Source organism: Nyctibius grandis, chromosome 13 (genome assembly GCF_013368605.1).
Source record: "Nyctibius grandis isolate bNycGra1 chromosome 13, bNycGra1.pri, whole genome shotgun sequence".
Taxonomy (NCBI): Eukaryota; Metazoa; Chordata; class Aves; order Nyctibiiformes; family Nyctibiidae; genus Nyctibius; species Nyctibius grandis.
This window is the reverse complement of record NC_090670.1, coordinates 8,127,263-8,151,440: the sequence shown is the minus strand read 5'-3', so window position 1 is coordinate 8,151,440 and position 24,178 is coordinate 8,127,263. Positions and strand designations below refer to the sequence as shown.

General features: G+C 48.1%; 1 protein-coding gene across 1 annotated transcript in view; it reads right to left on the bottom strand.

Annotated features, from left to right (window-relative positions):
• GPC3 (glypican 3) overlaps window positions 1-14,185 on the bottom strand; it is a 155,062-nt gene extending 140,877 nt beyond the window's left edge. Inside the window, exons 1-2 of the mRNA XM_068412136.1 lie at window positions 14,026-14,185; window positions 4,841-5,002 (exon numbers count right to left, since the gene is read on the bottom strand). Of these exons, the coding sequence (XP_068268237.1) occupies window positions 4,841-5,002; window positions 14,026-14,185 (322 nt within the window). The remainder of the gene's footprint in view (window positions 1-4,840; window positions 5,003-14,025) is intronic.
• Between the last annotated feature and the right edge of the window lie 9,993 nt (window positions 14,186-24,178).

Below are 24,178 nucleotides of genomic sequence, written 5' to 3'. Positions count from 1 at the left end.
AACCCAATAAAGCCCAGACATTTTCATCAAAACAAAATAAATAATTCAGTCATACTTTAGAGGACTCCGACATTAGGATCGGCTATTTGATATTTGTGGCTTAGGTGCCTCTAAACTGATTAAAGATAACCCGATAGAAGCTTGCGAAGTCAGAACTGCCTTCATTCCTGACAGATATGAATGGATAGTGTAAGTAACTATAAATAACCAAAATGGCTGCATTTATGCCTAATGGAGGATTTACAGCCTTCAGAGCCGCCTGGTAGGACTAAGAGTTACAGCTCTGCCTTTATCCTACCGCAGGAAGCAAGTGGAGATGAATCGACATCCTCCTCACGCCGCCTGCTCTGCCAGAACCACTGAGGGCTCAGCTCCAGAGGGGAGAAAAACCAGGATTCTCCCATAAATGAGAATACCATACATTACAGGCAGGTTTATCTATACTGATTTATCATGGTCTTCCTAGAAACTACTCTGAAATACACATCCCAAAAGCCCCTCAAATCTCTGTAGCCCCTGCAAGCTCCCCTTTGGTACCCAAGAGAGCTCCTTTTGTCTTCCAGCTGCCATGTGGAGAAGGTTAAATGCCATTGCCTTTGAGAGGGAACAGAGTGGGTCTTAACTTAAGCCTATAAGCTTTCACCAAGGAGGATTCAACAGCCATTTTGCCAGTTCAGGTAACTGCACTCCTGCCTTCCCAGCATCCCCCACATTTCCAACCAACTCCCAGAAGCTCTGCAGCCGACAGGGGCTATTAGGGAAGCGGGTAAAAGCAAGCCCTGCACCCACACAAGCAGCAGGGCAGCTAAATTCAAGGTCAGAAACAGGCATATGGTGTATCTCAAGATCTACACCACCGCTACCTTCCTGGGTCCAGCGGCCTCACCATCACCACCAGGAGATTGCAGAGTAGCCACCGACATGCTCCGACAGCCCGGCCTTTGCACCACGCAAAGAGAGGCCGCTCCAGGATCTGACTAGCATCGACAGCAGAGGCTGAAGGGCAATGTGAGATCCTGCTAATAGCTTATGTGAGCAATCACTTAAAATAATGAAAGCAACTTTCTCTGGGAGCACATGGCATTACTCCTGCAGAAGCAGCCCCTAGTAGTCAGCTCTCCCATTCCTGTGCTTCATGCTTGCTGGAGGGGGAAGATTACCAGCAAGTCCTACACAAAGCAATGGGTGTAGATGCTCCTCTTCCCTTGGAGGGTCCTTCTGTGCTTAATTGTGTTGCAGTCTTTCCACTTTTTAAAAAGTACCTTTTCCCTTGGACAAAGAACTAGAAGGAACGTATCATGAAAGCTGCATCTGAGCAGCTGCTAAAGCTTTGATTTTCTGTTGTTATCCACAGTGCAACACGGTCAATATGCAGGACAAGAAATTAAGTGATCACTCAAAAGCAAATTCCCAAACTTAGGAAGCAGGAGGCATCAGACTGATGAACATGCACACAACCCAACCCCAGGGAACAGACTTCTTCAGTGGGGGGAAGGAGAAAATAAACCAACCAAGAACAACCCTCCTCTTTTCCTGTTCAAGTTTACCTTTCACAAAGCTGAGATATTCAGATGTAATACTTAGGCAATCAGTAGGGTTTGTTGAGCACTTTTTCTGTTATTTTAATAGGTGGTGGCAGGGCCAGAAACCCCCCACCAAAAAGCCAAGATCTCAGGTTAGGAGAAAAAGAGGGGAGAAAGCAAACTGTAGGCAGGGCTCTCGCTGTTTGCCACAGCGGGTTAGCTGCACTAACTCACCAGTTAAGTCTGGATTACGATCCCAGAGCAATACTAAACATTACTTGCAAAAAGACATATCAGCAAGTTTTGAAGCAATGTGGTTCAGCTTAGCTTCATGGTACGCAACGGAGCTGCCATCAGCTGAGAACCTGAACCGGGAGGTGCACACACGGGCAGATACCAGCACAGACACACTGCATGGAAGCGAAAAAACCTGCTTAAAGACATTCTAGAGTAAGATTTAACTGCAGTCAAGGCAGCTACAAATCTATTTTAACACTGTCAAACGCAGCAGGTTTCCAAAGGATTAAATCACTACTTAAATCATCTTCATAATTTTAAAAAATGCCTGTAAGATAAGACCAGGAGCTAATTGTACCATTTAAATCTCATGAAGGGAGGATTTTTTTGGTTGGGTTTTTTTCTTCTTAACTGCAATAAAGAAAAAGCCCAAGGGTCTAAAATTAATAATCTAATAAACTTTGCTAAGTGAACATTGTAACAGATAGGCCTGGATGAGATTTTCTGTAAATGCCAGACAATTTCCCTTGATCTTTATCAACAGAGATGCCGCTCTAGCTTCAGCGGGAAGAAATTAAATTTGGTGCAAAATAATAACATCTGGGTGAGATTTTGTTGTCAGACTTTAGATGCCAGGGTAAAAGTATTAAAATTAACTCCGAAGGGTTCCACGTTTGTGTTTTTAATATGAGTGGTTAGGATGTGTTTCCATACCAACATATTACCCTGCTCTAGGGAGTAGTGCAATTACCCATCCTCAGTGCAGGATCCCCAGCAGACGCTGGGGTTGGACCCAACGCAAGACACACGCGAAGAGCTTTCTGCCCTGCCAGATGATGCCTGGGAGAGCTAGCATTGCTTTGAGCTATCCTACCCCTACAGTCCCAACTCCTGAAGCCACAGGGCATCTGTCCCCAGCTTCGAGCAGAGCCACCACGCGGGAGCAGGACCTGCAAGAGATGCTCAAGGAACATGGGGGCTCCAACAGTGGTCACAAGTGCCTCTTCCCTGACCGCTCCAGCATCCCCCCCGTAGGTGAATGCAGCCTGCACAGCCCCAGGCACACCCCTGAGATGGGCGTCCTACACTCCCCAGCTGTGCCAGGGCAGCAGCAAGTTTTCTGCAACCAGCTGCTGTAGCACATACCTCGGCAATGCAGGAAGAAGCAAACAGCACACTGGTGGGGTTTGATTTGAGACATCACACCCCAGCGCCAGCTCCCTTAGTGACATCTTGAGACAGAAGCCTGTCCCCTGCCATGAGCAGTGCCAAGATACAGGAAATCAGACAAGAAACCAGTATGTTGGTTCCAAGCACAATTGCTATAACTGGAACAGCCTCTGGCACTGCAGCCATCAAAATAATCTTAAAACAAGCACCAAAAGATCCACCTATTAAAAAAAGTGTTCTTCTACAGACTTTGAAACTAAATGTAAAGATAACAAAAGTACACGATTTTCAAAGTCTAAGGAATTGCCCTTCCAAAACACTTTATGTGAGGCAGTTAAAGGGAACTCCTCAACGGTTCCAGCTAGGAATTCCTCTTCTACAATGGGATTGCAAAAGATCTTTAAAACGAATCATGATCTTTTTTTATAAGATCATATAGTCAGGAATTCTTCAATTAAGTGCTTTTCTTCCCCACCACCAAGAAGGTGGTAAATTCAGCGTACCAAGGCTTTTCAGAGTAACATCAGCTCCAAAACCCCTGCACAGGGAAAGGGCTCTCATGGCCAGGATGGAAATCATGGTTAAAAAAAGGGAGGGGGGGGGCAATCAGAGCAAGGGATTCGACTCTCTCCACAAGAGGCAGAAAGGTCAGAGCTAGAGCACCTGACTCTGCTACAGTGTGCACAACCTGTAGTAACACAGGGTGTCATTCCTACACACAATAAAAACTCTAATGTTACAATGTTTTTGTCAAATGGTAGGGGAGAAGGTAAACACTTTGTATTCTGGCCAGGTTATTCACCATTTCTGAAGCCAGTCCACATTTCCAATGCCTAGAAACCAATCTCTCATTAGTTTTACTCCATGATGTTTAGCAGAATTGGAACTTAATGGTCACTGCATTAAGAAGTATTGGGAAAAAAATACACTGTTACCGCCTCAGCAATTTATTTGATTGTACGTTGAGAAAAACAACATATTAGACTTCATCAGTCAGTTGTGGACCAGAACAGAGCTTTGCCGTGACCCCACAGGCTTCAGCCAGCTTTGGGTCTTGCTGTCAGTGAGGCATGAACAAAAATAAATCAATCATTCTGCAAAAATATCAGCATGAAGGAAAAAAAACACTTGATTGCTCATGCCTTCTTTTTTAAATATAGGCAAAAATGCCATTAACACAGAATGACGGAACCTCAATAGGAAAGCACTCAACAAACAAGCAATCATTTCACTGCACATTAACCATGGATGGAATAAGTTTTGCTTGTGTAAAGGCCCTAAGAAAAAAGATTGCAGATTTAAGTGACACAAACTGGTGTGTATCCACAGTAGAAAATGTGTCAAAGGCCAGTTTTGCTAAAAAAACAACACATCACATTATCGTTAGAGAAAGAAGAGAGTTGCCACCATATAGCGTGCCACACTTGTGAACAAGGCAGCCTCTGCCCACCTTCACATGGAATAACCAACTTGGTTTTGAGGTGGATAACAATCATCAACATGCACGTTTTAGTCAGATGCTTACCAAGCATTACACTGGGTTTGCAACCAGACCGCATTGCTGCAACATGGTTTTTGGGACTGATGGTACTTGCACAGATAGTTTAATTCTTAGAGAAGTAGGTTTTTCATTTATTTTTAAATCTGCACTTGAAAAGGTTTAGTCTTTAAATTTACATGTGCTGTTTCAGCTACAGGAATATTTAGGACAAGCCCTGCAGAGCAGCCATATACCATGTCAGGTGTATTATTTATTGTAAATAAGTATATATATTATATACAAACATATGAAAACAAGTTAACAGAAAGCTTCCAGTCACCCACACTTCTGATTGCCAGGTGCTGAGGAAGAGGAGCAGAAGTGCCTCCTCCTCCTCCCACATCGTGCCTGGACCACCCCCAGCACTCACCTTGGAAGATGGCAGCGTTCTGGATGACGAGGAACTTCAGCTCCATGCTGGCAGACTGCAGGAGCTGCTCCATGTTCACGCGGGCTGTTGCCTGGTACTTCTCCTCCATCTTCCTCGAGCAGCACGTGGAGCCCTTTGGGATACATACTTGCAGATCGGACCCTGGAGAGAGACACAAAAAGGGCAGAAAATTTGCATTAGGAGGTGGAATTGCTGGGAGTGGAGAGGAAACCAACTCCATACGTTGGTACTGCTGCAATTAGTGTTTGGGCAAACTGATGACATGTCTGGAATTTGTCCTGAGCAAGCAGCTTGGCCGAAGGAGAAGACTGATAAGGTAGAGCCAGGATTGCTGAGCAATAGCCCCTGAGATCTTGCTACGTACGCCTGCCAACACGCTGCTTGCTTTAGCTCCCACACACTACATCCACTGACGTGCTGGTGCCGAGCACAGCGATACAGAGCATCACCCCTGTCTCCTGCATGCCTACCAGCACGTTGGTAAGGAGCTGCAGGCAGCCACAAGAGATGGAGTGGGAGATGGAAAAAGGAGCCAGGATCTGGAGCTGTGGATTTACAATGAATAGAGCAATACACATAGTTTAGCACACAGAATATGCTTGTAATTCACATAAAGACTTAAAACTACCTTAAAACAAATAATAACTCTGTTAGCTGCCTGCAGTCTCCATCCTTTTGCATCCACAGCCATAACAGTAACAACGGAAGGGCACAACAACGACTGACTTTTTCTTTTTAGTGCAGACTTCTAAATTGTACGTATCTCCCGAGTCCTCTCAGCAATTTCACCGTCTCATCCTTCCTCCACTGCAACAGGCAAAGCCCAAGGTCCATCACTTCACTTGTTCAAGTCCCACCACAGAGGGGCAGGTCCCAAGGCATGCACTGAGCACTGCAAAAGGCAAGTAGACATGCCACAGCATGGGCAGCACCTCCACCCGTTCACCGGAATGGTACAAAAGCCATGCGACAAGGCAAGAGGAACATGGCTTGGTCTGGCACCTCAAGCTGTAACTCAAAGCACTGGTCAGTGATGCTAAAACTTTGGTTTCTGACATTACCAAAGCTCTTACTCCTGGAGGTAGTAGACAATTTCAGGAAAAGTGTTGTTAGGTAAAAAGTGATAAATAAAGTCTATTAAAAAAAAATCATCTTTTGGGTTCAGACAACAGGAGAATATTTAACAGAAGAGCTGGAAGTAGCAGCAACGAAAAGTCTCATTCTTGATCAACTTCCAATACCAAACTGCAGCCCCGCAAACACAAGCAGAGCAACAAGCTCATATCAAAGCAAATAGCCCTCATCATGCAAAACACATCTAATCTGATGCTGCTGTTGGAAACTCAAAGAGCAAGCAACAACTCCATTAAAAACAGCTATTCAGGGCCAGACAGCAGCGAGAACCTTCCATTTCCATGTCTGCCACCCACACTGCATCATGTCCAGAGCAGAAGCAGCTCCTCTTAGGCTCAGCACTGCCCAGAACCAGGATTAGGAAGCAGTTCTCAAGCCAGCAACCGACAATCCAGACAGCGTGAAGGCTCCACACACCCCTCAGTCCTTGCTCTGCCTTCCCATTTGCTATAGAGGTTTTTTCCCCCCCTCAGTAAAAGCAAGTTTGGTAATTTATATCTTTACTCTGGAAGGACTATGCATCCTCTCCTCTCCTTCTTAGGAGTCTTTTAGCACATCCACTCTCTCACTAATTACTAGAAAGTGTCAAAAGTCACTTTTCTAAGTGTACTCTGGAAGAACAGGATTAATATTAATGTCAGTTCAATCGTGTACCTCCTGAGGAAGAGTCACGCACACCACCAAGGGAAAACCAGATGTCAGGGCTCAGGGGCAGCAACAGCAGAAATCCTCCTCCCTCCAGCCCCATCCCTTCCCCTGGCACAGTCTGGGAAAAACAACATGAAACACTTCATCTGCAACAGGCATTTCACATGCAGAAGGAGCTTTAACCAATGCAAGTCCGTCTGTCACTGCAAACAACACGTGGCAAAGGGGGAGAAAGAGGCTGGACCCACACCACCACCCCAGCTCCATCTCTGCCAGCTGCCTCAGTTTCCCCTTCTTCAAAGCAGGATGCACAGCACAAATTCCTTCATCGAGCCCTCTGACAAAGAGCCAACACCACTGACATCTAAAGATCAGTCTCAGCAGTTCGTGAACTAACCCGCTCCAGAGGAGCACAGCGACAGGTATTTCATGCATCAAAAAAATAATCGGGACCTTAAAACCGCATAACAGCAAGACACTGCATTAATGAGAGAAGCAGCTGTATAACAGCAAGTTATTAAAGAGGTTTTTTAAAGTCAAATCCGAGTCAACTTACACCGCAAAAAGGGTTAGCGTGGTCCCTTTAACACTACAATACAGCCATAAATTTCTTGTTAATACAAAGCTTATTTCCTCCTACATTTATCATATTAGGACACATTTCAAATTTTTTAAAAAAAAAAAGCCTTCCATAATTAATGGATATACCAATACAGAAAATCTGAGAGTTGGCAATTAAGAGATCTGTGCAAGTTAAATCCAGGGATAGGAAGCAGCAAGGTCATCTACTCACATCCCATCCTTCTTTTCAGCAATTAAGCCAATTTCTCCCCTTAAAATGGATTTTTTTTTTTGTGAACTAAAGAGACAGACACATGCTGTAGCAGAGCAATCACAGAGGAGGAGGAAAAAGCTTGGGAATTAACTCTGACAGCTTAAAACATTTTACAGAGATAGCCAACTAACACCGGTGACCAGAAACGTCATGGTAAATGCAACAGGTCAATACAGGCAGGACAGGCTCTTATCAGCTACCAGGGACAAGGTCCTCCTTGGCGCAGTGCGTTGCTACAGACAGCCAGGGAACGGGAGCCTGACTCCCATCTGCCAGCTATTTTCTGTACATGGCTTTCCCAGACAGCGAGCAGACACAGACAGTCCCCTCTGCAAGTCCCAATAGTAAGGAAAGGAGGTTTTGATGCCCAGGACCCCAGTCGCCACTAACGCACCCCGCTGACCTCAGCCCCAGCCAACACCAATGACACAGGGACAGTGCTTTTTGACCTGCGAATATGTTTGGGGCTTATTCATGCCATTGCTTGGAGGACCCTCTTCTGCATTCGTGCTGCAGCACAACCCAAGAGACCGAGACCGTGCACCCCAAGTGCTAGGAGCTGTGCCAACCATGCATGCCCCAGGAGCATGGTGGGTGCAGAGACACGAATGCCTGGAAACACACCGCAAGCCTACGGACCAGACACCAGCATGAATTAAACTGCGACATGTTTCTGGCTCCATAAAAAGGTCCTGTGAATCATCAAATCCTACCCCCTGCCTCCCAGTCCGCCCCCTCTAAGCATTTTATCTAACTCAAACACCTCCAGTGATAGATCCAACTTGCGAGATAGCAAAGCCCATTCCACTGCCTAATGGCCCTTACTGTTAAGACTGGTTTTATCTTCCAACCTACACACATCTACCTTTTTCTTAGTTTCAAGCCATTACACCTCATAGGGCCAGTTTCAGCCCTTGCAAACAACCTCCTCCTTTTGCTATAGATCATTACAAACTCATCTTTGGAAAGAAAGCGTCCCACAAATTACTCCAACAGTTTTATTAAATTGCATTTGGATGCTCACATACCAATCTTCGTAAGATTGGCGATACCGATGCAATGCTAAGCACGGGAGCCTGACCCTCCGACACCCAACTCCCATGGGTGAGAAGGAGCTGGATGCAGCCCCTTCCATAGGCACTGGGACCCAGGCACCATGAGAGCACTGTGCCATTTATGCCATCTTGGGGAACAGCCGTGTAAATGCTCCAGTAATTTTGCATACGCTCCTAGCTGACAGAACTAATCCCTACGGCTGCAGTAATTTCAGCAGCACCTTGCCTCTCCCTCCTTCTTTTGACACAGGGAATTTTTACTGAAGACCAGGTAGCAGTGAATTTAAAGTATTAAATTTGACTTTGATGTACAATTATTCCCAAAGATAGGTGGTTAGTACAGCAGAAGTGAAAGTGATTTCAGCGGATGAAATGTCAAAAAAACCCCTTGAGATCACTTGCAGACATTTATGAACTCCTTTGTGAGGATGGAGGACTGTATGTTGATTTCAAGCATCCCAGGATAGCTCCAATCCTGTCATCAGATACAGGCAGACAAGCCATGCTTCCCACTGGGGCACACAAGCCTGCCCACCCAGATCCAACAGCAGCTTAAATCAGATTAACATTCCCCCCAAATTCACCCCAGGAATTGCCAAAATGAGATAACCTGGCCCTGCTTAATATTACATTACTGCATCCTCCTCCCCACGAGATGGGAGGGCTCTGCCACCCCGTGCAGCAGCACCCTTTGCCTTCTGCAATCCAGAAATGTCAGAGGGCTTCGTCCCACCCTCTTAGCTCACCAGTTTGTTGATATTACGCATAAAAAAGCTGCTGTTTTGTGTTCATTTTCTTTCTCTAATGTTTCGCGGTCAACATCATGCTTTAAACAGATAAAAGCAGTGATTCAATCTTCAAATGTAGGAGATTTTCCCACAATTATTTCAATGCTTTTTTTATTAAAAACATTCTTTTAAATTATGTGACTAGGGAGTTGTGCATCTGTCACTGGCTTTTAATGCTCAGCATTTGGGGGGAAAAGGAAATGCGACTGTTCAAAACCCAGGATAAGTGCTGATCTTTTTAAAACCTAATTAAAGAGATATAAATTATAAGCCAACCTCATTCAATAAGCGATTAAAGTTGGAACAGGATGGGTACTACACGGGCTATTTATTACTGCTTCATTATCCTTTATTTTCTATTCCATCCTGTGTTTCACAAGGCCATCTGACTCTGGATTCCTCCCCAAGCCTTGCAATGTTGACCAGGTGACTGCCACGTAAATCTAACCCTCTGTAACACTGCGTCTTTTAAAAGAAGAAGTTACGGAGGAAATAGAGAGGTTTTACACAGTAAGAGTTTCCTTCTACCAAATATATCAACTATACTGTCATCAAAAATATGGATTTAATTTGTGGGCACCCACTCACCATACACGTTTGTTACAGTCACACGCACACACCCTACAGCCGTTCCGAAGACTGGGAAGAACATTGTTCAGGATGTTGTTAAAATTAACCCCTGGGAGAAAGAAATAAAATTAATGATCTCACTATAAAACCACTGCCTGGGGAGGTTACTAAATTTTAGGGTTCTGTTCCTGCTCTCTTAACTATCAAGAGAGCAACTTGCAGGCCTGAAATAATTAAGAACAGAAAACTCAATTATCTAGTAAACTCAGATCTTAAACCACCGTGCTAAGCTAAACGGAAAGGCTGCACGGGGAGGAGTATGGTTCGTCCCACTCAGGAAAAAACAGAATGAAAGAGCAGGAGTACAAAGGGAGCCAGCTCGCGAGCAAAGGTGCATCAAGTCCAGGGGAAGAGTTGGGATTTTCAGTTTTTAAATTGGACATCGGCACACACCAGCTGCCAAAAAGAAGAAAAGAAAAGAGAGAAGAAAGCTTGACACACTCCGCCAGCCAGTTGTAAAGCTTTACACCTCAACTCCAAAAGCAAAAGGTTACTCTCCTCTATTTTCTTAGGGTGAATCCATAACTGCTTCCATCAAAGAGAATGAACAAAAAGCTGGAAACTGCACTCGGCTGTGGGAGGAGGAAAACAGACCCGCTGGCAGATATTTCTGCAGAGACAAACATTCCTCAGCTTCCACACGACCAGGGGCAGAGACGTCCATCCCCTCTCCCTGTCTCAGCATGGCGACAACTTGCCCCTTCCCCTCTACCCACATGCACCAGCCCAATTATCCAGAGCGTCACCACAAACACAAAGAAATCCGAATGGCAGAGAGGAAAGAAAAATAGACCAGGGAAAAATGGAAATTCAAGTTGCTGTTTATACATGAGAAATTATGCAGGGAAAAGACAAACGGAAGAGGAAAACCAAGACAGGCAGTGTAAGAAAAAAGGGGAATTTAGTTATTGATGAATGTGAATGGCTGAGGAAGTTACCCCAGCGCAGAACCGCAGGCTGGCTCGTGAGCTGGCATTATGCCTCGACTTCAAAAAAACCTATGAAAAGGGCTCTGCCATCACCCTGCCTTCACTCCTCTCCAGCACAAGGCTCAAGTCAAGCTGTTGGCATGAATTACATCCTCCCACCCCTCTGAACACTCAGCCGCAGCTGATAGTAGTTCAGTCGTGCTGCTCCCCACCTCCAAGCATGCCAAAGCATGCTCCGGAGCGGCAAAAACCTGGTCCCCGGGCTGCGGGACCAGAGGGGACCAAGTTTCTGCTCGTTGCCTGATGCACACCTTCAGCTAGAATGGCTCCCAAAACATTAATACTGCTCATGAAACAGCACGGCACTTCCCTCACATTTATCAGAATTGCCTTTTTTTTTTTTTTTAATTAAAAGTATCAGCCTGACATGGCTGGGCTCCTCTACAGGAAGCACTATGCTGGTGTCCCCCCAGCCCACCCACCACTGACCCAGAAAAACAGAGCCATGGGACATTTCTCCTGCGGGTGTTGCAACTCAGCAGTGTTTCCTTTACTTATGCCTTCAGCCACAACTGCTCGTAATGCAAAATGCGGCTTCCAGAAGTCATTGTTTTCTGTTTGCGTCAAAAAAATCCCACGTTTTAAAGTTGTTTAAACCCTCAGTTTCTCCAGGGTGATATGATCTATAGGCAAAGGTTCTCAGAATTGATTCCATAGGGAATTGTGGCTGGGAACACCAAAACTTTTTGTAATTGACAGATGTATGAAAGGAAGGAACGCAATAAACAGAAGACTGGAAAATAGTCCTTGAGTGATGTTCCCCTATTACAGAGATTTATGTAGCTGCTACTAGGAGAAGCGAGTGCTCTGAAGTGTAATTACTACACAGAGTCACACAAGATGGGCCAGATCCAAGGTATAAGCAAGCAGTCATTGCTTTAATTATGACCAAGTTTATGTACTTAGGCAAATGTAAAATCCACTTTCGATTTGATGTGTGGGAACTTTATCATCATAACAAGCTGGAAGCATTCACTTGAAACACCAGCCCTGTTAGGAGATATTGATCCAGCTACCCACAGGCTCTATGGAGAGGCAAAGGGCTCCTTTTCTCCTCCTGAAAATCAGGGATGCAGCTGGGGCTCCTGGGGAGCAAGAGCACAGCTGAGCAACTCCAGCAACCTGAACCCTGTGCGGGGGAAGGAAGATGCTCAGGCAAAGACACCCACTGCAATCACAGCCCAGGTGGCACCACATCGCCTGCAGCTGGGATGGAGGATGCCACCAGTTTCTGGGGAAAGAACCAACCACATTGCAGCATGGAGGCCCCAGCAGCCCCTTGAGCCTGCGGGGCCCCACTACCCGTCCAACACCTCCCCCTGTAAAAATGCACTCCAAGAAAGTTACTTAGGGATCAAAGCAAACATTTCACTGACTTTCACATAAGCAGGGGAAGACATTTCTTTGATTACAGACAGCATAATTTGTCATTTTAGTGGTGATAAGAGCAGCTCTTTCCCCTCCCTGCAACTCTCCATGCAAACAGTATTTCCAGCACTGCCTCCATACTGACCAGGAGACCAATGCCCTGAGGGATGAAGAGAGAAGAGATACTGCTCCTGCAGCTACTCTGAAGGGAGCATTAAGAAAAGAGTCAAAAATTATATGGGAAGGTGATGTAAGGATAGGAAGGGACAGGGCAGGTGAGTACCTATCTCTCACCAGGACTTCCATCTAAACTCTCCCACTAGATGTAACAGCTGTTGGTAAGCTGAGGCATTGTTACACTCCTACAGCCCAAAGGGTTTGGGATTTGCACGGGCAGACACGACTCCTTGCAGCCCCAGCCCTAGGCACCCTCCTTCTCCCCTTCCTCTCCTGCGCTGCAGCAGATCCTTGCTGAAGCAACTCTTGTATTTCTGGCCTGTGCGACACTGAATGCAAGAAACGTAACTCAACACATCGTTATTAAAAGCAGCTACTGCTGGTGATGATCTCATTGCACCTCCCCTGCCTGTCACGTTTGCCTGTTCTCTCTCTCTTTTCATACTTTGATCATAAGGTTTTCAGGGCAGGCATTCTCCGCTGCGTATTTAACCTCACACAACAGCACCCGAGTTCTCCAGGCAGCCCTGTAACGCAGCTGCTAAAACCTACCCGTCTGCGTACACGCACCCCAAGCGCACAGCCACCCTCCTGGAGGAGCTGATGCTCCTTAGTTACCAAAAAGCTGCAAAAGGGCCTTTAATAAGGCAGCGAATTCAATTTATTTCACTTACATTTTAAAACAGGAACGAAGCACACATACTGAAAGCAACCTTGTAGGATGTCGGTGGCGAGGTTTGGTGAGGTACCACGCAGGCAGCCACCTGTAAAGCCGCTGCACAGCAGAGTAACGCCTCACCCAGACCCACAACCTCCTGCCCAGGCCGTCGCACGGTACCACAGAGCTCAGAGGACGCTGTGCTGCCTGTTCGCAGCCCCGCTGGCTGGAGCTGTGGCAGCCCCTGAGCTCAGGCTGGGGATGAGCGGCTGGATGCTCTTCACGGAGCGGGATTTCCCGCAGAGGACGGCTTCGCTCACCGCACCGCTCGCTGCCCGGCGCACAGTGCAGGTGGGAAAACAGCTCCGGCAGAGCCACGGGCTGCGGAGACGTGGCGGTGCGCGGTGCCTCCGCCCGCCGGGGGGGACCCCGCGCTCTCCCGGGCCCCTCGCACCGGACCCCCCGACGGAGGCAGGGAAGGGCGGCTGGTTCTGCCGGCAGCACACCGGCTCCGCCCGACAGCCCAAGTTCGCCTACGAGCCCCCTCGAGGTAACAGACCCCCCTAAACAATAACAGACCCGCTCATCTCGGAGATTTACATTTCAGGGACGTAACCGCAGGCTCCGTTTTAACCCAGCCGCGGGGCGCACCCGCCGCACCGAGCCCGGCGGACCCCGCCGCCGAGCACCGGCAGCCCTGGACCCCGGCTGATGGGGAAGAGCAGCTCCCCGCGGGCAGCCCGCACCCGGCTCCGCCGGGTCCCGCAGCCGCACAGCGACCCTCCCCCGCGCCCCCCTCTCGTCCCGCAGCCGAGCAGCCCCCGGGCACGGCGCACCCCCGCCCCCAGGGAGGCCGGACGCCACGGGGCCGGGCGGTCTCACCTGGCACGGGGCTCTCGGGCACCCACTTCGCTCCGGGCTGCAGCACCTGGAAGGCGGCGCGGACCGGGCGGCAGGCGGCTTCTCCCGCCGGCTGCGCGCCCCCCGGGGCACCGAGCAGCGCGGCCAGCAGCAGCAGCAGCGCTCCGCCGCTCCCCGACATCCTCCCGGGGCACCGGGGTGCTCCTCTACACCCCGCCGGCAGGCATCCCCGCCGCGCCGGGGCCGGGCTGCTGCGCGGCGGAGCGGAGCTCAGCCCCGCAGCGCTCCCGGAGCACCGGGACCGGCTCCGCGCGCCCCGCCCCGCGCCCATTGGCCCCCGCCCAGCCGGCCCCCGCGCTGATTGGTGGCCCGCCCCGCTACCGGCAAAACTTGCCCCGCGCGCGGCACCGCCCCGGCGCTCATTGGCCCCGCGGAGCCCGCCCCGCCCGGCGCGCGCCACACCTGCCCCGCGCTGCAGCGCGGAGGGCCCGCTGGCGGTGCACGCGGTGGGGCCTCGCCCCGCTGCTCGCAGGGGTCGGGGCGCGGCGGCGCGGGGCGGGCGCTGCTCTGGCGCTCCCCCCGGTGATGTCTGTGCGGTGGAGCACCGGCGTGACGCGGCCCGGCGCTCCGCACAGCGCCACGCGTGCAGCCCGCGGGTGGTCTCTCGTTTGCACACACACGTGTGGCAGGAATTCATGTGCCGAATAAAAAAAGCGTCTCTTAAGCCCTCAGCGTGCCCCGTTTGAGCTGCGAAGGAGAGCTGAGTCACACACACCACGGCCAGCCCCTTCGGTCTGAGGGACAGTGGTGACACCAGACGGGTTAGTGAAAGTAGGCCCCAAAGCAGGCCCTAGAAGGCCTGCTCTGTGTAACCTTTAGACAGAATCAACTTTCCTGTCAGTAATGTTCCTTTCAGCTAAAATAACTGCACTTTCTGAAACTAACGGCATGTTTTGCAGCGTCTGCTTCTGGGACTGATAGCACTTCAAGTTATATCTATCACTGACTCTTGCTTGTGCTTATTCTTAGAGAATCCAAGGTCCCAGTTAAATTCCTCACTAATTACAAAGAAGGGCCAAAGATAAGCAAGACTCTGAACAACATCTTTGTAGTGTCTTAACTAACTTGAATCATAGCTCTGACACCAGGAGTAGAGATAAATCCTGTAGGAACCAGAACAGGATCTTCTCCTTGGAGCCACATGCGTGTGTCAACAGAAAGGCCTCAACCACGCTTGCACAGAAGCGGGGTTATACAGCAGACAGCACAACTATGGGAGGATTATGACCCCCAGAGACCACCAAAGGCCCCTTCCCCAATTTAGTACACATGTGCAAAGACTTTACATAATGTATTAGCATATGCATAAGGTTTCTTGCAATAGCAGGCTTTTCTCGGGAATTATATGAATATTCATTTTTCTATAATGTATATAATGAGTGTGCTTTTGTCCCTCGGTGCACAGGTTAGGTGGAGCAATCCCCCATGTCCCTCAGCCGAATAAAGTAATGCCTGCTCGTTAATGCTAAAACCTGGCGTTAAGGAGTTTTATTCCTGATTTCAGTGACACTGGGACCTTACCTGGGAACCTGCAGTGAGAGCAGAGCGGTGCTGAGCGTGGGGCCCCTGGGACAGCACTGAAGCCCTGGATAACCCAGTCTCTGAGGGGGTCCAGGGGTGCCCACAGGTCTGGGGTGCCATTAGGTTGACAAATTACCAGAGGGGCTACACTGGAAACAGGCAGCCATGAGTGAGCAGGTGTATTGCTCCACCAAGACCATTTCCCCACCAGTTTCCAGCCAGAGCTGTGGGGAGCCCCTTGGTCAGTGAGCTGAAGCCCCCACAGGGTCCCAGAGGCCTGGCCAGATCCCGTGTCCCCAGGACATGGGGACCCTCACTGTGGCACTGGCCAGGGCCAGGACAGCCCAGTACATCCCACCAGCAAAAAACCCCTAAACACCGGCAATGCGTGCTCAGCTGGAGGGCGCCCACGCTGCTGCTCGTTGCTCAGCGAGCAGCTGTATAAAGTGGGTGAGGGAAGGCTTTATTTAAAAAAGAAAGGGCCACGTACAAAAAATTGCCAAAACTGTGTTTGCCCAGGCTGTCTCCTCGCTGCTCACCCTCAGCCTGCACAATGCTGCTGCTGCGGACAAAAACAACGAGGGAGCAAGCTTAAGCAGAAGAACTATTTAAAATTTCCAGGGCAAATACAGGATCAAATTATTGCTAATGACTCGCTACCAGCTGTTTTTCTCTCTGAAATTTTGAAGAGGGATGAAAAATGAAAGTCCAACCTGTGTGTTTGTTCTAAGCAAATGCCTGCCAGGGAGAGATTGTTAAAATATATTATGGATATGAGACTAATAAGCTGGAATGTGCAACATGTCTCGTTGGTTAATGGATTGTTGGAGCCTGTTGCTGTCTGCAGACTGAGCTATTTATTATCCATTTATAGTGTCTAGTAAGCACAGCTGACAAAACTCCCATTAACCAGGTAGCAAAAAGTCCCGCTTTGCAGGAATTCGGAAGAACCCAGAAATTTCACTTTGCCCAAACGTGCAGGTGCTCTACGGTGCAAATTGCACCTGATTTCAGGAGAGCGAAGAGAGGATGTGCACTCAGAGACACGGATGAGGATTCATCCTTTACGTGTTTTCATTTCTCCCCGTTCTTTACATGAAATGTCATCACACGTCCTTCGGCTCATGTGAGCCACGTCGCACTGGCTCGTTAACATATCTTTTCTGCATCTCCTTCATTGATTCAGTGATGGATTTGTTATGTTTATGCAACAGTTTGGGGGTTGGGTACAGTATTGCTTTAGGTTAGGAATCAATTGGACTGAATTGCAAAATACAAAGGCTGGTATTTGAAGCGCTTCTTTATGCACATCACTGCAATCTATATCGTGTTTATGGTCTGAATTACAGTTGTTTAAAAGGCATTCAGGCATCCCCTGTGTTCATCTTCAAACCTGCTGTATTTCATTTAAGCACAGGAAGCTTTTACTGTTCCAGGTAAGTACGCAGATATTGTCAAGCATGCCATTATAGCAAAGAATTACATACAGCGCCAAATAGGTGGCATTTAGGTATCTCTGCTAAGACGAGGGAATGCTTTAAGAGTTCAAACCAAATTAGAAAACAACATTACTGCTCTTTACTGGATCTGGCTTCACAGTGGGATCTGTCATTATCTTGACAATGACTCCCTGCAAAAATAAAGTTTATTTATCAACAAGGAGTTATGTCAGAAGCAAGTTAAAGCTTATGGAAACATAAAACAAAAGCAAGCGGCAGTCCTTTCTTTCAGTCACTGTTTTAGGTTATACCCAAAGTCCTCTGGCAAGAAAAAAAGATCTCACTTTTTAACTGAAGACTTTCTCTAATGGAGCAAGTGATTTCACCCATTTCCCTCAGTTTTCACTCTGGCATTACTGACTTCGCTTGGGGTAATAAGCCCAAGGATGCAGCTGGATGGAGAGGGGAGGTGAATCCCATCCCATCCATGGACCAACAGTATTGTTATGTTCTGTAGCACTCCAAGCCCAAGGGATGCTCTTCACCCCGTGCCTGCAGAAGCATTCCCCAGGTGACAATTGCAGACTCTCTCACCTCCGTCAGGACTGCAACAGCCCAAAGAAATTCTGAAGCTCTTTTCCTGAGCACTGCAGATCCATGCGACTTGTTCTTTTAATGCGCGAGGGTAGCAAGTGCAGGTTTGTCCTGGAGGAGAAAGCGGATGACTTGCTCCAAGATCAGAGGCAAAGTCACTGGGTTAGTTGTCTGCCAGCAGATGTAGTAAGAGCCAAGTCGTTGTCTCATATCCAGGATGATAATTTCCCTTGTTACAACTGCTCACACTGTAAAAATTTCACTTAATCATCTACCTGCCTCCAGCCTGTAAGTAATGAGAGGCAGGATCGTGTGTAGCTGATTTTATCAAATGCTCTCATGAAGTTCTCCACTGGGAAAACCCTGAATCAATTAAAACGCCAAGGAGAGGTGTAGGAGAGGGATTCGTACTCCTCGGTAGACGCTCATGGGGTTATCAACACATTTCACTTAGTCTTCCACAGTCGAAGGGATGGATGAGCTCCATGGGGACTGATGAGCCTTGCCTATAGCAGAGGAAATCACCATGGGGCAGGGGAGAAAAGAAAAAACCTGGAGCATCTGTTGACACATCTGCACGTTTTCAGCACATACCTGGCAGCCTACATGGGCATGTTTGGCCTGGCTTTGCCATCCCTGCTGTGATCCCGTTATGCTGACCATGGCCCAGCTGCATCGCTTGAGATCTTGCATGTCCTGCTGAAACCAAGAGCTGCAGGCAATGACGGCTTCTGCCTGTCGAAATGACCCTTTCCATCTTGTTCTGCATCCTACAGGAGCTGCATTTTCAGGGTTTCATAACCATTTGTGGAGGAGGAGAAGGGAGAAGCTCTTCACTGTGTAACAGTCCTCACACGTTGTCTAATGGAAAAAAGAAAAGTGCATTTGCTGTGGGGCACTGGGAGAAATGATGGATTGCCAGGTAGCAGCCATCCCTCCCCTCTTTGGCAGGATATTGTATTCCATGTGCCATACAGGAACGCTGATAGATCCATAAAGCTTTAGCCTTTTCCTCACCCCCAAAAGCAGTGGCTGATAAATCACTAGCTCTCTGGAGTTTGTTAGGAGCAGATCACACAGCAGAAGCAACAAAGCCTTCAAAGAGATGCATCACTTAAAGACACTGCAGATGCCAATAGAGCTGTATATCAAGAATACCCGGACAAATCACTTTACCTATCCAAAAATGAGATGCTTCAGAACTGGAACTTTTTTTGCAAGTATGTACCAGTTTCAGCCACACTCACATCAGAAATGCATGGAAAATCTCTGCACTTCAGTCCTGGGCAGGGGGGTCCTCCCTTTTTTACAGAGAGTTTGAAAAGTCTTCTCTCTCACTATAGGACAGAAAACTTTCTGAAAATGCAGAATATTTCAAGGGAAAAAAACCCAGCCAGATCCAAACCTTTCCAAACCACCTCTTAACTGTGGGTAAGACACAGGTTTTGCAGGGGGCAGCTAGATTTACAGCTAAGTGTCTAGTCATCCAAAGAGTTTTGCATCCTTCTTAAAACTAAAAATGCACAGACACAGCAGATGTGACTCAAAAGTTCTTCCACACACTCCACATCTCTAGAGGACCCAAAGCACAGCACGAAAGGATGAAACATGGAGTGTGCCAGCGTTTGGGGCATGCTGGTCATGGGACATGGCCGATGGGGAGGAAGGATGCTCATAGCACTCCTCACCACTGCCCAAATTGCAATTCCCATCTCTTGTCCAGCTCACGGCGAGCGGAGCTGAGCACTGGTGGAGCCATCCACGGGGCTCCTGAGCACAAGAGATGCAGCTCCACACAGGGAATCAAAGCAGAAGAGATGGGAGAAAACCATTCACCGTGCACTGCTGCCTCTGCTGGGAGCACGGGGCAGACATTTCTCAAGCTGATATTTTCATTTATCATCTCCTGGTGATTAATCAACTGAAGAGACACTGCCGGGAGACAGCCCAGAAGGTATGAGCCCAGAGCATTCACCTATGAAAATAAAGCACTGCCGACAGTTCCCAATCCAGGGCTGTCATGCCGTGGGCATCCCGCTGGTGGGGGGAGCTGGGATGTAAAATGACAGAGCAGACTGACGGCTTCGGTGCAGGCAGGGGAGGCACTCCGGATTTAACTTCGGAGAGATGCTGCACTCCCTATTCCCTGTATCAGCACAGGCTCAGCAGTGCAGAGTGAGCTCTGCAAGCAGCTGAAGCAACAGGCGACGTGGTGCACAGTGCATGGTCTAAGCGCAAAGCAAGGCTGATCTTTGCAGACCAGGCAGCCCGAGTAAGAGCCATGTGGCTCCACATGCTGATGAAGTCCCGTTGTATTATGCAGGGAGCACCCAAACTCTGAGATGCGAGTTACAGCAGAACCAACACAAGTTATATTGAATATATAAATTGCTCCTACTCCAAAGGAGGCCACAATATATTCAGGTGCCTTTCCAGGAATGTTTTTTTCCTGTGCAGTGGCCCCACGTAAAACCTGATTTATGCCTTATTAAATTATTTTAATGCTTAATATTATATGCAAAAACTCTGTGAAGAGATATAATAGAGGAGTCTTTCTGCCAGGCTCATGCAGAAGCTGTCTCCAATTGCATGGTAATGAGGCTCTTCCAAAGGTATCAGAAGCGTTAGACTGCTCCTCAAACACCACTTTGCGGGTTGAAGAGCGGGTGGGTGACTTAGTGGCAAATTTTATACCCAATAATTCAAGAAATTTTAGGGACGCGGTGTTCCTCTCCCTCACCGACACAGATCAGGAGTCAGTTGCTGGAGCCAGTGGATTTGGAGGAGCCCCAGTGAGTACCAAGCCCAGCAAGGGAGGAAATGGTGGAACAAAGCAGCGTGAAGCAGCATGAAGAGCCTCCATCAACGACAGGGTGGCTCTGGGGCCAGCGATGGGCTACCGCAGTGTTCAGCCACTGTGTAGCGGGATGGACAACATCTCTGTTACTTGCTGTGTCCCCTCCAGTGCCTTCTTCCTCCCCCCGTCTCCCCTTCAGGCTTCCCACTCTCTTCTTTCTCGTTAAGGAAAGGTCACTGCGCATGACGGCAAGGAGGAAAAACTGCAAACCAAATGAGTTTCTGTTTTCACAGCCGCTTGCTCCGAGTTCCCATCAGACCCACAGGGTCGTTGTGAGTCCCCCCCTGCAGCCGGGGAAGCTGCATGACATTCACCAGCTGCATGTTCTGCTTGCACCAGGGCACCGCACCGATCTGCCCCTCTGCTGCCCACACCTGCTGTTCCCCAGAGGCTCTCTTGGCCTTTTGTGTCTGGCTGTGTCCCAGAGCCCTTCTCTGCCCAGGAGGTGAGGGTCCCACAAGCCATGCAGAGCCGTCCCTTGCCATCAGCAGCTCCCTCGTCCTTTGTCCCTGCTCCAGCCCATCACATTGGGACACCTTGACCTTGCACTAATCAAGTTTTTTCCAGCTGCCTTCACAGCCTGATCCTGCAAGCAGCAGCTACACAAGAACCCATCTGAGCGCTCCTCCTTGCTGGCCAGTGTCAGAGCTCAGCACACATTGAGCTCCTCATTATTAGCATCCTTGCTTGCATCTGCGAGGACATTAACAGATCTCAGAGGGCTTTGCTATTAAGATTGCATTCTTCTTGCACAAGCCAAGTAATCTAATGAAAAAAAAAAACCAGTAAGATTTAACACTGGCACATTTGAAGGCATTTCCCAAACAACTAATTATCCTGCTGGACGCTCAGCCAGGTTTCACCCCTCCGCGGAGGAGGACAGCATATCAGCATATCGGCAGAAGGGAAGTTTTCTTTTAGAAGGAGCCTCACTAGACATCCACACTTGTCTCATTTCCAATCAGTTAGAATAATGATCCACCGTACATAAAGAGATTTATTTTGTTTTTAAATGCTAAATCATTCCAGTACACAATGCATAAATGTCAGGCCTCTAAAACAGCTCTTTGGGGCTTTGGGGTTTTGTTTATATTGTTGCTATTAAACATTAAGCAGAAATTGAGAAGCACATTAAGTGTGAAGCAGAGCTAGTTACTCCTGACTCCCCCAATCCTTTAAATAAAACTGAAACCCACACCTGAGCTATGGGCGTCTCGAGTAGAAATTCTCCTGAAATGCAGAAATCCCTCTGTGTGGGCATGTTTTGGGGACAGGATGGGAAAGAAAGGGAGAGCAAGCCGCTGCGCTCCATCACCACTCCGTTTTGTGACTCTGGTGTAGGGCACTTCAAAGCTTTTCCATAAACTCAGGGATTAGTGCCATTAGGTCAAAATTCCACTTTAATGAAGAAGAAATAAAGCTGCTGACAAATTACTCCAAAGGGCTTGGCCAGTAATTGAGAAAGCAAATAGAAACAAGCCCGAGCTTGTTATTTTTAGTGCTTTGGAGTTGTTAAAATCAGTGTCATGGTACCGGAGGTGTGGGGGACCCAACTGGGCAGCGCTTGGGGCTGGCACTGCCCAAACTCAGGACCCAGAGCCTTGAAACGTGGGGCAGAAGAGCTGCTGGGACCGAGGCACGGCTCGGTGGGCATCTCCAGAGGAACCCGAGCGCAAGTGGCATTTTAGGACTTCATTTTAACCTCAGTCTAAGTGCAAGCGTTTAGAAATAAAAGTGACCACAATGTATTATTCAGTAGGCTGTTTTAGGAGAAACTGAATAATTTAAACAACACATGCATAAAGCCAAGTGAATTTTCCTCCCTGCGCCCCCCTTTCTCTCCCGCTGCACCTTCTCTGAGGCCAGCAGCAAACGTCCTGCTGATTTCAGCACAGTGGAGCAGGCAGCATGCAGGTCTTACCCACGGCCTTTCAGGGATTTGTCCCTGTTTTTGACCTGGGCAAGAGTAAGCAGGAGGAACTTAGGGAGAAAGAGGTTGGCTCTACTAGAAACTGCTCTCATAGCTGAGATTTGCTGAGCGTTACATTGAACTATCCCAATGCCATTAGTGACCAGCATTTAGCACTCACAGGGTGAGTGTGGGTGGCTTTGTTTTAGCTTCCCCTGGAAAGCAAGACCCTGATTCAACAAGAAAGTGCATTCAGTTTAAGAGCAAAATACCTCATCATTGCGTGATACAAAGCATTGAACCAACACCAACATGCTCTGCCAGTGCAAGCAGCTTGCAAATGCAAGAAAGGTTCACTTTCTTCTGCAGACTTTCTGCCAGACGAGGCATTACTGAGTGCTGAGGGAACGCAGACCGATTCTCACTCGCAGGACAGGATGCTAAACAGAAATCTTGCCACAAAGAAGTCCCAGGTCTCCCTGTGAGCACAGCACTAACTCACTGCAAATTTGCCCGCAGCATCTGACCTTTTGGGACCTGTTCAACAAAATGACTTAACTCCAAACTACAAAGCGATCCCATTAAAAGCAGGGCTGTGTGCAAACCCCTGGCTGCATCCAGGCAGGAGTCTTAGAAGTTAAAAACTTCAGTACAAAAGGAGTCACCGATAGCCTTGTGTAAGTATGTCAAGCATCGACCATGCAGCGTTACAGGAGGGAAGATGTGCAAGCAGAGGTGAATGTTTAAGTGTTGGGACTTAGAGTGTGGTAGCTCCATCTCAAATGCCTTCAGACCGGCCGACCTTGGGAGCTCCTTCATCGCCTTGCTCCCACACCTCTCTGTTTGCAGCATGGGGATCATGGTTTTTCTCTGTTTTGCTGGGAGAGCGAGGAGATAAATTCATAAGTACGCTGAAGAGGATCAGCAATCACAGTGCCGAGGTCACCCTCACACCTACCTCGCTGACAGCCCAAATGGACCGTGCGAGAGATGTCCCTGCATCTTCCCAGGATTAGCATCGATTGAATACCACAGAGGAACTGCATCATTTAGCAGCTTCTGACAATTATGAAGATGGTCAGGTTCATACCTTGGAAAAAGGCTTTGACAAAGCTGCCAACGGGAAAGCAGCTAATTCCCACTGGCTGCAATACCAGAAATCTCCAAAGTCCTGAGAACATGAAGATGCCGCCTTCATTTCCAAATGGATTTCCACATTTATTAGATATTCCTGATAGAAATGTACAAGTAAGGCAGATCCAATTAGTTCACCTAATAGTCTTGCATGATGAGATTGGCCTAACCATCTGAGCGCAGGATTTTGCACAAATGAAAGAGCATTCCCATAAAATTGAAAATGTAATTTAGCAATTTGGAGAGAAAATCGACACTCTTTTGAGAAAACTAATAGCTTTTTACTGTGTAATATAAGCTCACCTACCTAGTGCGGAAAAAACATATAAAGCATTAAAGAGACAACCCTACCACTAAATGTAATAATAATAAAACCTCCTCAAATTATTTCTTATTAACCATCTTTGTTCATTTTCAGACTCTCCAGAAATAGGGACTCTCTATGCTTCTGACTAGTAATCTCAACTATTCTTCATACAGCTGAAAGCAGCACACTCCCTGCAAGCTGCCACCTCCCCAAAAAGGGACATTTTCTGCTTTATCATTTGAAAGGCAGCCCCAGTGCTCAGATCATAGCAGGTGTGGACTGTCCAAGCTGCAAGTGATTTCATGGCACTTGTTGGGCTGAGACCAGCCGAGGAGGTTTGTCTCTTTTCTGGA